This window comes from Chaetodon auriga, chromosome 15 (assembly GCF_051107435.1).
Source record: "Chaetodon auriga isolate fChaAug3 chromosome 15, fChaAug3.hap1, whole genome shotgun sequence".
Classification (NCBI taxonomy): domain Eukaryota; kingdom Metazoa; phylum Chordata; class Actinopteri; order Chaetodontiformes; family Chaetodontidae; genus Chaetodon; species Chaetodon auriga.
Genome location: NC_135088.1, coordinates 2,990,228 through 3,003,372, shown reverse-complemented (window position 1 = coordinate 3,003,372; position 13,145 = coordinate 2,990,228). Strand labels below are relative to the sequence as shown.

Genomic DNA, 13,145 nt, shown 5'->3' with positions numbered 1-13,145 from the left:
GAATAAAGCTGCTTATCGAGACAGGACTGAGGACGTCCAGTGCAGTGATAATTGCTCCATTAATGGACGGCTATGTGGACATGCATATCCTGTATTTCTTCGCCTGTTCACTGGGGACTTCGCAGGATGCAGCATTCACACTGCATAGCTTTGTTTACATGCTGTCTTAGTGCCTTAAGCCTAAACCCTGGACAAATTGCAGACGATTATGTGTGAGCCTAATTATAAAGGGAGATATAAGACTGTAGTTTATGACATGAGGGAAGTGACTAATGTTGGCTGAGGTCTACTGGGAGCAGGCAAATAATCTATTCATCAATAATTCCTGTGTACATGACTGCATGGAAACAGGAAAAATCAGGGAATGAGCTCGCATGTAAACAGTTTTATCATGTTTTTTTTCCCAGAGGGTAAATGTGTGAATATAAACACATTAAATGTGACATTCAGGATGGAAACAGAATGAATCTGGAGGCAATCAGTGCACACAGAGTAAATCATCAGGATGCATTTCAAAGATGACTTACTTGAGGGTGAACTGCTCCACAGTGGAGTTGGGCATCAAGTAGAGGAAGATTTTGAGGGTCTCTCCAGGCTTCAGGGGCTTCTCAGGCAGCCGGAGGAACATATTCTTATCTAACTGCTTGTCCACCAGCAGCTGCTCTTGACTGGCCTGGTACAGGCTGATGCTCCCGATGCGCAGCAGGGGGTGCTGTGACAGAGGTTCTCCCCTGGAAACACCACCACCCCTGTGACCCGAACCCTCGCTGCACTCCCCTTCCCCATTAGGCCCATGGAGCGTGTAGTAGAGCTCAGCCTGGAGGGTTTCACTGGTCAGCCCGTCCAAGAGCCCCTCGCTGGAGCCTTTCCTCCGACCCAGCGGGGCCACATTGGTGTTAAACCAGGACGGCGGCAGCTCCAGCTGGGCCAAGCACTGCGCCAGGTTGCCTTTCATGCGGCAGGAGGTTTTAATTTCACGGACATCCCGGAAGGCGTGCAGACGGACGCAGGGCAGCTTGTCCTGAGCCTTGAAGTCATCCCAGTCGCGGCCGGCGATGTAGAAAAACACCTGGACTGTGGGGTTGTTGGAGAAGACCCGAGCCTGGACAATGAAGGCCCGCACCTTCCAGTTGACTGTCAGCTGGCCGGGAATATCCAGCGGACTGGCCGGCTGGAGCAGCTCCTTGGACAGGGCCTGGTCCCGGGCAAAAGGCCCAAAGCTTATGTTGATGGCAGGGAGGTCTTTTGTCTGGAAAACCACAAAACTCTCAGAGCGCTGCAGCGGGTGTCCAGTGCTGGGACTGCTGCTGCTCTTGCCGCTGCCGCCAACCGTTTGTCCTGTGATCTGAGCCTCCCGCAAAAAGAAGGCCAGTTGTGCATTGGACATTTTGAAGTTGGCGGGGAGGTACACATTGGGAGGTGAAGGGCTGGCAGTCATCGGTGAAGAACTGAGGAGGGCATCTGAGCTGGTTGGAGAGATTTTACCTGCAAGAGCTGTGAAGAGAGGAAGGAGAGGAGGGAGGTTAAACCTTTAAATAAAGTTTCTCTTTGTTTTCAGAGAAGACATAAAGAGGGTTAAGTGAACAAAATGGTGAACGAGGTAAAAGCAGGAAGTCACAGAGGTCGGCTTTACTCAGTCAGCCGTAGAGAAGGTCAGCACACACTAATCAGATGATAACCGGTCAATACATGTCGAACATGCAGAGCACAGGCTGTCTAATGAAACATGTCTTTCACATTGTCAAGGTGCGCGACACGTGATCGCCATCTGTGATGCAACGACGCACTCAGTCAGAGTTCAGTCCGTCAGTTCACATTCAACAATGTGAGCTGGAAAACACACAAAACTCACACACGAGTCCTTTCAAACAGACAAAGACACAAACTCACAAGCGACACGGAGGTAACCCTGAGCTACAGCTCGCGTCTGAATAGCGTTCACATCCATCGTAATGCACTGCACTTGTTGAGAACAACAGATCGACGCTGCTTTACAGCCAAGTTACTACAGAGAAATCAAAGTGGAGCAAAACCATCGTAGAGCAAACAGAATAAAAGTGACATACTTATCAAAATTACCCAGAGCTGAGCACAAAAACACAGTTGCCTGTCCCCATGGTCCAAATCATAGATTAAAAGTCCCATATTCCAAATGGTTTTATCATTGAGATCGCATCCTTTAAAAGTGAAAAAAATCAAGAAGAGCCTTCTGAAAGGAAAGTCTCTTCAAAAGGTTGTGTTACTCAGCGGGCACTCCACACAAGTTTGCTTCTTTTTTTTTGGTTTCTCTTTAGAAAATCTCTGTCATGAGTTGCAAAAGAAGAATAAATGAGGGCGAAAAAAGAAAACAGCAATAGCTCCAGCAGTTCTTCACTTGGCCCCGTTCTCGTTGCTGGCTCCAAAGGTTCCACTGAGCTTCTTGAACTTGTGCTTGTCTGATTCCCCGTGGCTTAGGTCCTGGTGTAAGTGTGGTTCAGCCCCACGCAGCAGCTCTTTCACTCCCAGACTGTGCATGGCTCCAGGACAGACTCTGATAGACAGGCAGAGCCTCCTCCCGGTTGGTGGGCTGAACGGGAACTATAGACAAAGCCTTTGACGCCGCCCCATCTTGCCACACCTAGTCTCTAGTCTATAATCACCATTTTAGCTCCCGGTCAGAGCTAAGACACACAGTCCTCAGAGGACTCGACTTACACCACACACACCGGCACCCACATGGAGGCGAAAGAAATAACACTCTCCAGCTCGATTCATCCTCTCCCTCTGGACGTGTTCGGGCAGACTCTTATGTGTGTGCATGCGAGTGTGTGGGGCTGTGTGTGTGTGTGTGTGAGGTGGGGCGGGGGATGGATGTATTGCTTGAATGCCTCCAGGCAGAGAGAGAGCGAGTAAGAGAGTGAGAAGGAGAAGGGGAGAGGGAGGGATTAGGTAAAGATTATTGATGAATTAGCCTAGCTCCCCTTCCCTTCTCCTCCTCCATCTCCTCCGTTCCCTCCCCCTCCTCCTCCTCCTCCTCCTCCCCCCTTTCGTCTGCTTTAGCCCCATGAGAAATCCATGAGAATGAGGGGGTACCGGCCAGAGGGGGAGGGGGATCTGGACTGCCTCCCTGCTTCACTCACATGTGCCTGGAATTCCCATAATAAAAGAGAGAGGGTTCCATGGATCTGTGTGTGTGTGTGTGTGTGTGTGTGTGTGTGTGTGTGTGTGTGTGTGTGTGTGTGTGGGCCCCATAAACTGAATGGCAAACAGTGGGGGCAACAAAAGATGAAGCCCCAGCCGGGGGAAACATCCCGCACTTACAAATGAGCAGTCGTAGCCACAGAGAAGGCTGAAGGAACTATAATGATGAGAGAGGCTACTTAGACGCCGTCTAATCTTTATCGACCGAAAAGCTCTCTACCTCACAGGAATGTGTGTGTGTGTGTGTGTGTGTGTGTGTGTGTGTGTATGTGTTTGCAAAGAAGCGCTGCCCTCGCCTTGATCAACACGAAAAGCGACAAATATGCACAGCAATCCACAAACTTCCTTAAGGGCTCCTGCACCAGAACGCCATCTGCTTCACTCTCCTGGGTCCAAACGCAGAGCAACAATTCAAATCTCCCACCGTTTCTGTAGATTTTACCCATCGAATGGCAGCGGTACAAAAATGTGAGTTTCTGCTGCCAATCGTAGCCTCGGGAGGGGACGGAACACGGGCCTCGTACACTGATGCGTGCTTACCGCCAATGTTAATATTAAACAGGCATCTTATTTCAGGCGTTTTGAGCTGGATGTGATTTTACTGCCGTGTTTAAGAGGTGAGCAGGTATTTGAACGGCATCGCAGACGTCTCTGCTTCATCCCTCTCTACGTCTTGAGGCAGCAGTAGCCCACAGCTCAGAGGGACCTTGAATCTCCAGACCAGCTGGGACTCTTAAAACCGACTGCGTGACGCTCTCCCCTGCCTCTGAAAACTACTGTCGAGGTGTCCTTGAGCAAGGCTCTTAAAGGAATGTGTCTCCATGTGCTCCACGAGCACCTGCTGCTGGCCAAACAGCCCAAAACAAAATGCTTTCCAGCTTGCTGCTGTTTTTAATGCTAATTTAGTTTTTAAAGCGGTTTGCTTGTGACTGGGTTCTGTTGACTGCTTCTCTCTCCTGCATCTGTTCTATAAACACCGGGAGGCTGCGGGGCCACATCAGGGAGCGTGAGGTAAAACTGACTCCAAACAGTTTGCTGACATTATTTGAGCGTCTGCAAGCCAATAACAACACACTGTGTGATTGTTTGTACCATCAGCAATGTGCAATATAAAGTAGCTGCTGGATCAACTCAAACAGGGTGCAGCAGGAGCAGAAATGTAAGGAGGTGAGTTTTGGCAATGTGGAGCAGTTACCCCAGGAAACTGCACAAATGCACAAAAACAACTCCGATTCAAAGGGAGCAGATCGCTCCTCACAGAGGAGTAATTGTGGCTTGTTTCATTTATACTTTTTGCACAATTATCCTGGCTTGATGTAGGATATTATCTCAATATTTACTGGAATAAGATGTAAATCCTCCAAACGCCATCAAAACATTTTACACCGTGTTGGTCATGGAGATGCGTTTTTAATTGCTTTGGGTTTGCTGACTTTGGCTGGGACTATTCTGAACGCTTTAAGAGAGTCGGCATTCATGCTTTTAACAGATTATGAGAAATTTCCATGAGTTTTCGGACCACCACTCTTGCTAATGTTGCATGGGTTAGCGTTAGCATGCACATGGAGCCTTCCAGCGCAGACACATGATCCCAGAGTGAAGTCATGTTGTGCCTGAAGGTCACCTGACTGCTGCCCGGGAGCCTCCTAATCCTGTTTCAAAGCAATGAAACTGTACAGTGACAATACACGCACTGAATGCCATCAAACAAAACAAATCCTCGCCCCTTCCTCTCCGCCCCGAGGCCTTGTGGTGTCATTTGAGAAGGTGATCACGGCCTACGATGCATCAGGGTGCTCTTGGCTCATTTCAGCCTAACAACATCACGAGGTGGGTGGGTTTGAGGGGGGCGGACACAGATGGGCTTCCAGTGTGAAACCCTATCGCCTTCCTCTTCCACTTGATGTCCTATTAGACCTCAGGCCAAATTGAATTGAATTCCCTTCCTGTTGTGCTCCCATTACGCGAAACATCTGCTCTGTGTGTGTGTGTGTGTGTGTGTGTGTGTGTGTGTGTGTGTGTGTGTGTGTGTGTGTGTGTGTGTGTGTGTGTGTGGCAGGGGAATGAGTGGGCGTCTAGTCTAAAGGCACTTTGCATTCATCAGATTACTTTGTCTGATGTCAATTAATGAAAGTATCGGGCCACTTTGAGGTGAGGCGCTGCTGTTCCACTTCTTACCGTTACGCCAATAACATTCTGCAAAGACAGATGCTTAACAGGAGAAGAAGAAGAAGAAAAGCAAATTATAGCGCTGATTTCTTCCAGTGGAGAATTTAGTCATCAATCCACTTATTGGAGAGAGGTTTTTTTTTCTCTGCATTTCAGGACTAGATTAACTTTGAAGTACATCCACAACAAGCTTTTCTTCTCAGAGGCTAATGCAGGAAAGCTTCTGTGCAATAAATTTGTTCTCATTCGCACAAAAAGCAGCAGGTTAAAACTCAAATTCTGCTAAATTCAGCGGCTCTGAACAGACGCATGCCTGCTCCCGCTGAGGCAAACATCCACAGAGTGAAATATCTGGAAGTACCTGCAGTATATTCCCTGGATGACACACTTTTAACCCAAATAATCCACTTCAACACAAGCCTCTTTGTCATTTCCACCAGGTATGCTGCTTATACATTCAAACTGAGAAGCATCTGGAAGCATCTGCTGTTCCATCTCAGCAGACTGAGGCGAAAAAGCCGCGTTCCATAGTTAAATGAAACACTTAACTGTACGTCTTGCTGCCCATACGCAAGCTGTCAAACACAAAAGCCGGCTGCCAAGTCAAGAGGAAATATATAGAGAGGATGTCAGGAGGGCAGACATTTGATCTTGAGAAAGAGGAGTGCATAAATGTCTCTTCAAGTAAAAGGTCAGGAAAAATTGTGGAGAGGGTTTAGAGAGCGATGGAGCATCCTTACAGCATCGCTAATGTTCCAGGGCCCCGGGTTTCCCTATCGATCTTCACCCTTTGCCCTTCATTCCCTCCCTTCTATTACTCCTCTGCGAGGATCACTACACTGCTTTTACATTTGGAACGGTGACATAACACCTTTCAATCCTCTCGACTTAATACTTATTGGTTATCACACTGAATCACAGTGTGAGACGACGCTTGGCGTATGTTGCACTTTTTCTCGTCAACTTTTAATTAACATTTATTCACATCCTGCTTTTGCTGAGACAAATAAAGGCCCAAAATCTAAAATGGTTCACATTATCATTCAATTAGCTATGAATGCAACACAAAGTGCAGATGAAAAGGCATGTTAGCCCGGGGATGAAGGCTGTATTAGCACTTGAAACACTGGAGTCCTATTTTTGCCCCTCTCTGAGGAACGTCTATTTCCATCTCAGTCAGACCTGGATTACCTTTACAAACGGACTCCAGCTGGATTATCCCAAACACGCTCAAACTGTGCGTGGATTGATATTTCATCAGTTTTCATGTATATGGAAATGACATTGAAATTCCAGCCGCACCGGGGAGGTTTGTCCAGTCCATGTGTTTGCATGCAATCAGATCACTTATGTGATTCACAGCCAATCAGCCGTTCTACGTCCCACTCCTCATATATTCTGCTGCATTCTATTTCCCTGCAGCGGCGACACTAGTCTAGCACATTTCCATCTGATTAAACACATCTAAGATGTGAATGAGCGTGTCAGTAATCACATCATGTGCACCTGACATCGCCGTGAAGCTTAAACGCAGACAGAGAGGACGGTTAAAGCAGCGAGCGGGCTGTCTGAATGACATCATGAAGCGTCCACCTGCAGCGTTTACCGTGTGGACGCGACGCAGAGAGGCGAAGGCTGACCGTGAATTTACAGCCGTTCTTTGATTTCAGGAAACGGTTCAAAGCTACATCTGTTCAATCCTCAAACGGCACGAGGAGACGTCACAGGCCGGTGACCCCAAAGGTCAAAAAAAAAGGAAAAACACTGTCCAACGCCAGAAAAAGTTAAACTGTGTGTTTAAATGTGTGTTTTCTCTCCTGGTGTTCATATTTTTGATGACGCATCTTGAACTTTGTGGAGCGTTCATACATTCATCTGATCAAATCAAACAGGCAGCGCAGCGGGGTCACAGTTGGAGGTGTGTTTGAAAAACATCACAGAATTAAACACAAACCGAGCGAGCTGTTTTCATCTGTCCCTGAAAAACTTGGATGTAATCTGTAGAATTTATAAATGCTATCTGTTGTCCACTAGTAATCCTCTTAGTCTCCTTGATTTTAAAAACAAATCCTTTATGGAAATCCCTCATTAATATTCTATCCCCATCTGTCCGCAAACACCGCTCGACCTTTGCAGCTAATTGGCCTTTAATCTCGTGCTTCCTGTATGTACAGATGACCTCATGAATGTGTGTGTGGAGCCCGTTGGTGCGTTTGCAGCGTCACCACTCGTCTCTGGCTCTCCCAGGAAAGTGTTTTTGGGAAACCCTCATGAAACGAACTCTCTACAACAGACACCTGTAGATATTCTAACAGCTCTGAAGGCCTTCAGGGTAGCTGAGCCCCGACTGCTCCGTGATGCTCGATACAAAGAGATGGCGAAAGGAAGCGAAGGGTTAATGATCTGAGCCTGGCGTGTCCATCTTCCTCTGGATAAAGAGATCCCCGTGTGGGCTTTAGGAGACAATTCGAAACTCGCCCTCAATTTCCGATCAATAGCTTCCTGTGGCAAAGAAATGTCTGACACAAGGATGTAATTTGGTGGATCTGCAGGTTTTCTCTGTGAAAGTCTCACTCTGAAATTTAGGCTGATAAGAGCGTCGCATTTCCACATTAAACTCATAGTGCAGCTTTAATGAGGCATAATTTGCAGATTAAAAAGGAAGAATATATAACCAGTGTGACACCATCAGTGGGAAATGGAACATTTCATCATTGATCCTTTATATGCACTCATAAAATCATCCATAATTTATATTATCAGTCAGCCTTATCTGGTCCAGCAGAGGCTGTTTGGATGAAGCAACGACTGAGGTAGACACAAAGCCGTCGTCTGATCAGAGAGCAGCTGAGGGTTCGTTCACGTACAGCACGCTGACCGACGAGCGCAGCAGACACCAACACAGCGGTCCCACATCAAATATGTACCAAGCAATTAGTCAAAAGCTGAGTTTTGATGAGAGGAAGAACTGAAGGGTAGAGAAACAAAACACAGTCACCTTCCTGTCCGTCTCTCCCCTCCGTCCTCGAGCGTCGAGTCTGCAGCACTGAACCTTCAGGCTGATCTGAGGCTTTGCAGCAGGACTGACGCTAAAAACTGCTGCCGATATGAACACACATCAGTTTCTCTGCGCTCAGTCATTCCTCTTCAGTCTTCTCCTGAAAGCTTTTACAAGCCTTTATGCAGAACCACATCAGTTCCATACTGAGATCATGCTATGTGGCTGTCACTTTAATCCAAACAGACCTCGCCAGCGTGGCTGCAGGTTTCAGGCCCTGATCATAAATTAACTGCGCCTCTACAGCTCTGGATCTTTGATGTGCAGTTCCTGCTGTTAAATGCAGCCGTTGGCTTCCATTCATTTCCGTATGAGAATCAGCGGCTTGTGTAATCCATCACGGTGAACTTATTTGTCATTGTCACATTGCCGTTGTGTGGTAATGCAGTTTTAAATGCAGGCTGTTTTAAAAGGTCAGCGCTGCGTGACCTCATGATGATAATTTAATTTGGGTTTTTACTGTGAGAGTCGTAGCTAATAGATTTTCACTCCGCACCAAAACGGATGGAAATGATTCACGTCCAACACAAATACTTTGGTTTCTCATCTTATATTCTGGACCATATGGTGACATTATTTCATGAGCCTTTGTTCATTTCACAGCTTTTCTTTTCTTGTTTTTCCTTCCAGTTCCTGTTTCTCTTCATCACTGCCGGTGCCCTCGGTGAAGGCGTTATATCTTAACTCTTGCAAAGTTTTCTGAATACTTTAGGAAGCTGAAGAGGTCAACAAAGACGCTTTTAAATTCAAATTCAGTTGGCATGGGACTCACCAACAACTTCAACCAGTACCAGAAAGCTGAACCTCGGTGCGTGAAGTCGAGAGGACCGCGGAGGGCTGGAGAAGAGGCGCGCCCCGCAACCACAACCACACACTGGAGCTGACCTATGCAGCTGCAGATGTTTGCTATGTGCAGGTCAGGATGTGCCTCAGCTCCCGCGGCTTCCAACATGGCCCCTGTCTTCTGTCTCTCTGCTGCCAAATGGAGTCTTGTAGGCACAGGCGCTGCATGTATTAGTAGTGTATTGATGAAAGGATGCAAATGCCTCGAGGCTGCATGATCTGTGCCTCAATACGATCTGAGGCTGACGCAATCTATAGGGCTCCAGACAACAGGGTTTCCCATAGGGGATACTCTGTGTGAGGTAAGCTGAGCCTCACACAGCCGCTGCGAGAAAAGGATTTCCTATACGAAAGGATTGTACAATAGGATTTACTGTTTTGATTCATCCATTGGCTGTGAAAAAGTTTGAGTTATTAATCCAGTAAATGAATCTCGATGGTGTCTGTATGTTGCTCATAAGCTCCTTCCTATACATCATATGTCAAAATCATGTGCGATTAAGCCATTTCTAGTCCAATTGGCTTCTTTATTGTCTTGTTTTCGTTAGTTTTACTGTTTTGTTGATTGTTTGAGATTCAATTTTAATCCTTCATCCTTCCTCCATCTTCACTCGCCTGTTAAATCCCATTACTTTTACAGATGCAACGACCTAATTTCCCCGTGGCGATCAATAAAGCTTCATCTTATCTTTTTTTTAATGGTGCATTATAGACATTTTAATCTAAAACGATGACATCTCTTTAAATGAACAGGCCAGGCTTCTCAAGTAAGCCACACACGCACCGAGCAAAAATATCCTAAATGATTTGAATGAAAGAAATACATCAAGTAACACCCATAAAAATGAGAGAGTGTGTTGAATCACACTGAATTTACCCCCATTTTACGCCATCATTTTGACCGATCTGTCAATGGCTTTGCCCCGAGGAGTGCGAGGATAACGCTGATGCATGCAATTCCCTGAGACAAGATAGCTCTCACATTATTTGGCACATCATTCACAGACGGAAGTTAACTTCATGTGGAAGGATCCTCGTTTCATAAAGTCTCAGCTTTGTGACTCTAATTTCACTGCACTCCCAGCAAAGCCTGCTTTCCCGGCTTTTATTGTAATCACTGTGAGTCTAATTAATGCTACATTATGCTGATTTGTAGGTTATACATTGGCAGTCTTTCATTGTATTTGACCAGATTCAGCAGTGCGGCTCTAATTGCAGCCCCTTGGGGATAATAAAGCTCTGCTGAACATTGTAACAGGATACAACACTGGATAAAGCTACTTTTCATTACCATATATGTTTTCAGCCCTCTGGTGTTCGCCATTAATGTGTCTTGGCAAGATTAAATGCAAGCGACGTTATTGAAAAGGGTGGGCAGGACAATGTAAAAAAGCTCAAATATAGAGATTTTTTTTTCAACCCCAGAGGAACTGAAGCAGAGGGAAGCTAACTGCAAGCTCGCTGTTGGAGGAGACGGTTGGCGACAGGCCATATTTTTGTTACTGCCAACAAAAGCAAAAGAGACCAAACCAACAATACTCAAAAGACACAAATCCATAGTTCTGTTACGTTTTTAAAGAAGTGTCACACGTTACATGAAGGTACACATCTTCACATTAACTAGTGGCTTATGAGCGTGAACATTACAGGCTCTTTGTTAGTCATTATAAAGCACTTGATTTATGAATTGATCAAGATCATAAGTCAAGGAACTTGCTTACCTAATCAGTCATAATCAGTAATTAGCAGGTTATTGAAGGTCTGACCTGAGAGAAAGATGGCACAGCCCGAGGAAACATCAGAATATTCACAAACTTAATGAATAATTCACGTTTATTCCGACTAATTGCCATATTTTCATAGTTTTGACCTTCATTTCTGTCAGTTATGACTACATTGTACTTACCAAATAGGTCTAAGCTGAAGCAGGAAGCTGGTCTGTAAACCCTGGATGTTTAAAACTGGCTAAAAATTGTACAGTTTACCCTCGTTGCTCTTCTAAGAAGTTTGCCTGCTTGCCTTGTACTATTTGTTTATTTTTGTTAAGTTGTAGTAGAACAGATTATCCTTATTTCAGGATGACTCTAAACACTCCCCAAGGATGCTCAACATCTCAGCTTCAGTATCCAGAAAGAATCTTGCTTGTGATTGTCAGATCTCGTAAACCACAGTAACAATATCGAAGATGTGCTGGAAATATCCTCTACGTCGTTAAGCTAACCTGCTCTGAAGGCCGGCTCAGTGGCCCTTCCTCTGTCACACACAGCCAAACAAACAGGTTGCTCTCCACACACAAAACGCTCTTTCAAGGCTGTTTAATCATGGAGGAAAATAAGTGCTGACCCTGAGATCACTGCTCGGTGTTCCCGAGAAAAAGCTTTGATTCACCGTCTTTGTTACCGACACGATGTTGGTGAAGCCTTTAATCTTGGTTCTTAGTTGACTCAGAGGAGCTGATAATGATACTAACTTAGTGTTTGGAACTACATTTCAAAACTGTTTTAGTTTGACAGCTTCACACCTTTATGGAGTAATTATGTTGTCAGTGTTTCAGGACTTCTCCTGCTTTTGGATTCATATCTGTTGTCAGGAGGTCAAAACAGCAGCGACTCATATCGACATGTTTCAGCTTGTGGTCTTCGTCATCGTCCTTCATCACGGCTGCTGTAGCTTTGACCTCTTCGGGCCTTTTCCCTCCTCCGTGCACTTCAGAAGTAGGTGAAGTTGAGGCAGAAGTCCTTACTCCGCATCTACGAATATTATCTTTTGTTTTCTAATGGCAAAATGAAAATGAGGCCTGGTTTTGGCTCCCGGGGAAACGCTGCGATGAGGAAATAAGATTGGTTTGTAGATATACGTGTTATTCGCCGCGGGGCCGCAGGCGGAGCTGGGCTGGATATTTCCTCTCTGCTTTTGATTTTCCTGCCTCTGATCATTAAATTTCATTGCCGGTGGGGAAACTCTTCATCCCCGCTCTGGTATGCATTTAATTTAGTCAAGGTATTAACATTTTTGTAACCTTTGTTTGTTCAAGAAAGCTATTAGCGAGCCTGAATGCTTTTAGCCACATCCTGCTTCGCACCTGAGAGCCACCTGGTGTGAATACAATCATCTCCTTCTTGTTGACCACCGAGTGGTGGGGGGGTTGATTCCTTGCTTCAGGCACCATGACAGCGGTTACTGTGAGACTCTTTCGCTTTTCCAAACAGAAGGGATTGGAAATGGGAGCTTCAGGCCTGGTTTTACATTGACAGAAGAGGTTTAGATTTCCTGTTTTTTTCGTCCTGAAAGTTGAATAAACTCCTCGCTGAAACAACAAAAACTGAACATTTGAACTAAGTATAAAGTCATTAAGGTTGGATTTACTGCAGGACTCTCACGGTTCACTGCACTGGTTAGCTGTACCTAATAAAAAGGCAACTGAGGGCACATCACTTATCTATATCATTTTGTAAGTTCAGCTCTAGTTTTTCTGTTGTATCTGATGTTAAGCTCATTTGTAACTGCAATCTGACAAGTAACAAGTAACTAAAGCTGTCACGTAAACATGGTGCGGCATGAAATGGAAATACTTTAAAAAGTACCTCATGTTTGTACTTAACTGCAGGTGGGTAACACATTCGCGGGACAGTTTCCGTGAATTACAGTCTGTAACTGAAAACACAACTGAAAATGTCCACTTGATTTCATTCACTCAGACTGAGGACGGTCGGTTCTGGTTCCGTCTTCGTTACAAAAAGTCTAAAGTGAGGTTAAGAACAAGACATGAACTTTTTTGAATGTGCTTTTGTTGCCTTAACCTAAAGACACACGTCCCAGTGTCCGGTATCAGAAGCTTGGACTTGTGTGTTAGAAAGATGGCGTCCTCCACCTCCACACATGCTAGGTGTGACCG

The 13,145-nt window shown here is 45.6% G+C and overlaps 1 protein-coding gene across 2 annotated transcripts in view; it reads right to left on the bottom strand.

The window, feature by feature from the left end:
* tmem132e (transmembrane protein 132E) overlaps positions 1–13,145 on the bottom strand; it is a 318,304-nt gene that overhangs the window by 96,903 nt on the left and 208,256 nt on the right. The window contains exons 1-2 of one of the 2 annotated variants that reach the window (XM_076750731.1): positions 2,067–2,508; positions 528–1,494 (exon numbers count right to left, since the gene is read on the bottom strand). In XM_076750731.1, coding sequence (XP_076606846.1) covers positions 528–1,494; positions 2,067–2,145 — 1,046 coding nt within the window. In that variant the 5' untranslated portion in view covers positions 2,146–2,508. Of the gene's footprint in view, positions 1–527; positions 1,495–2,066; positions 2,509–13,145 lie in introns of those variants that run through there. The other variant, XM_076750730.1, reaches the window with a different exon arrangement.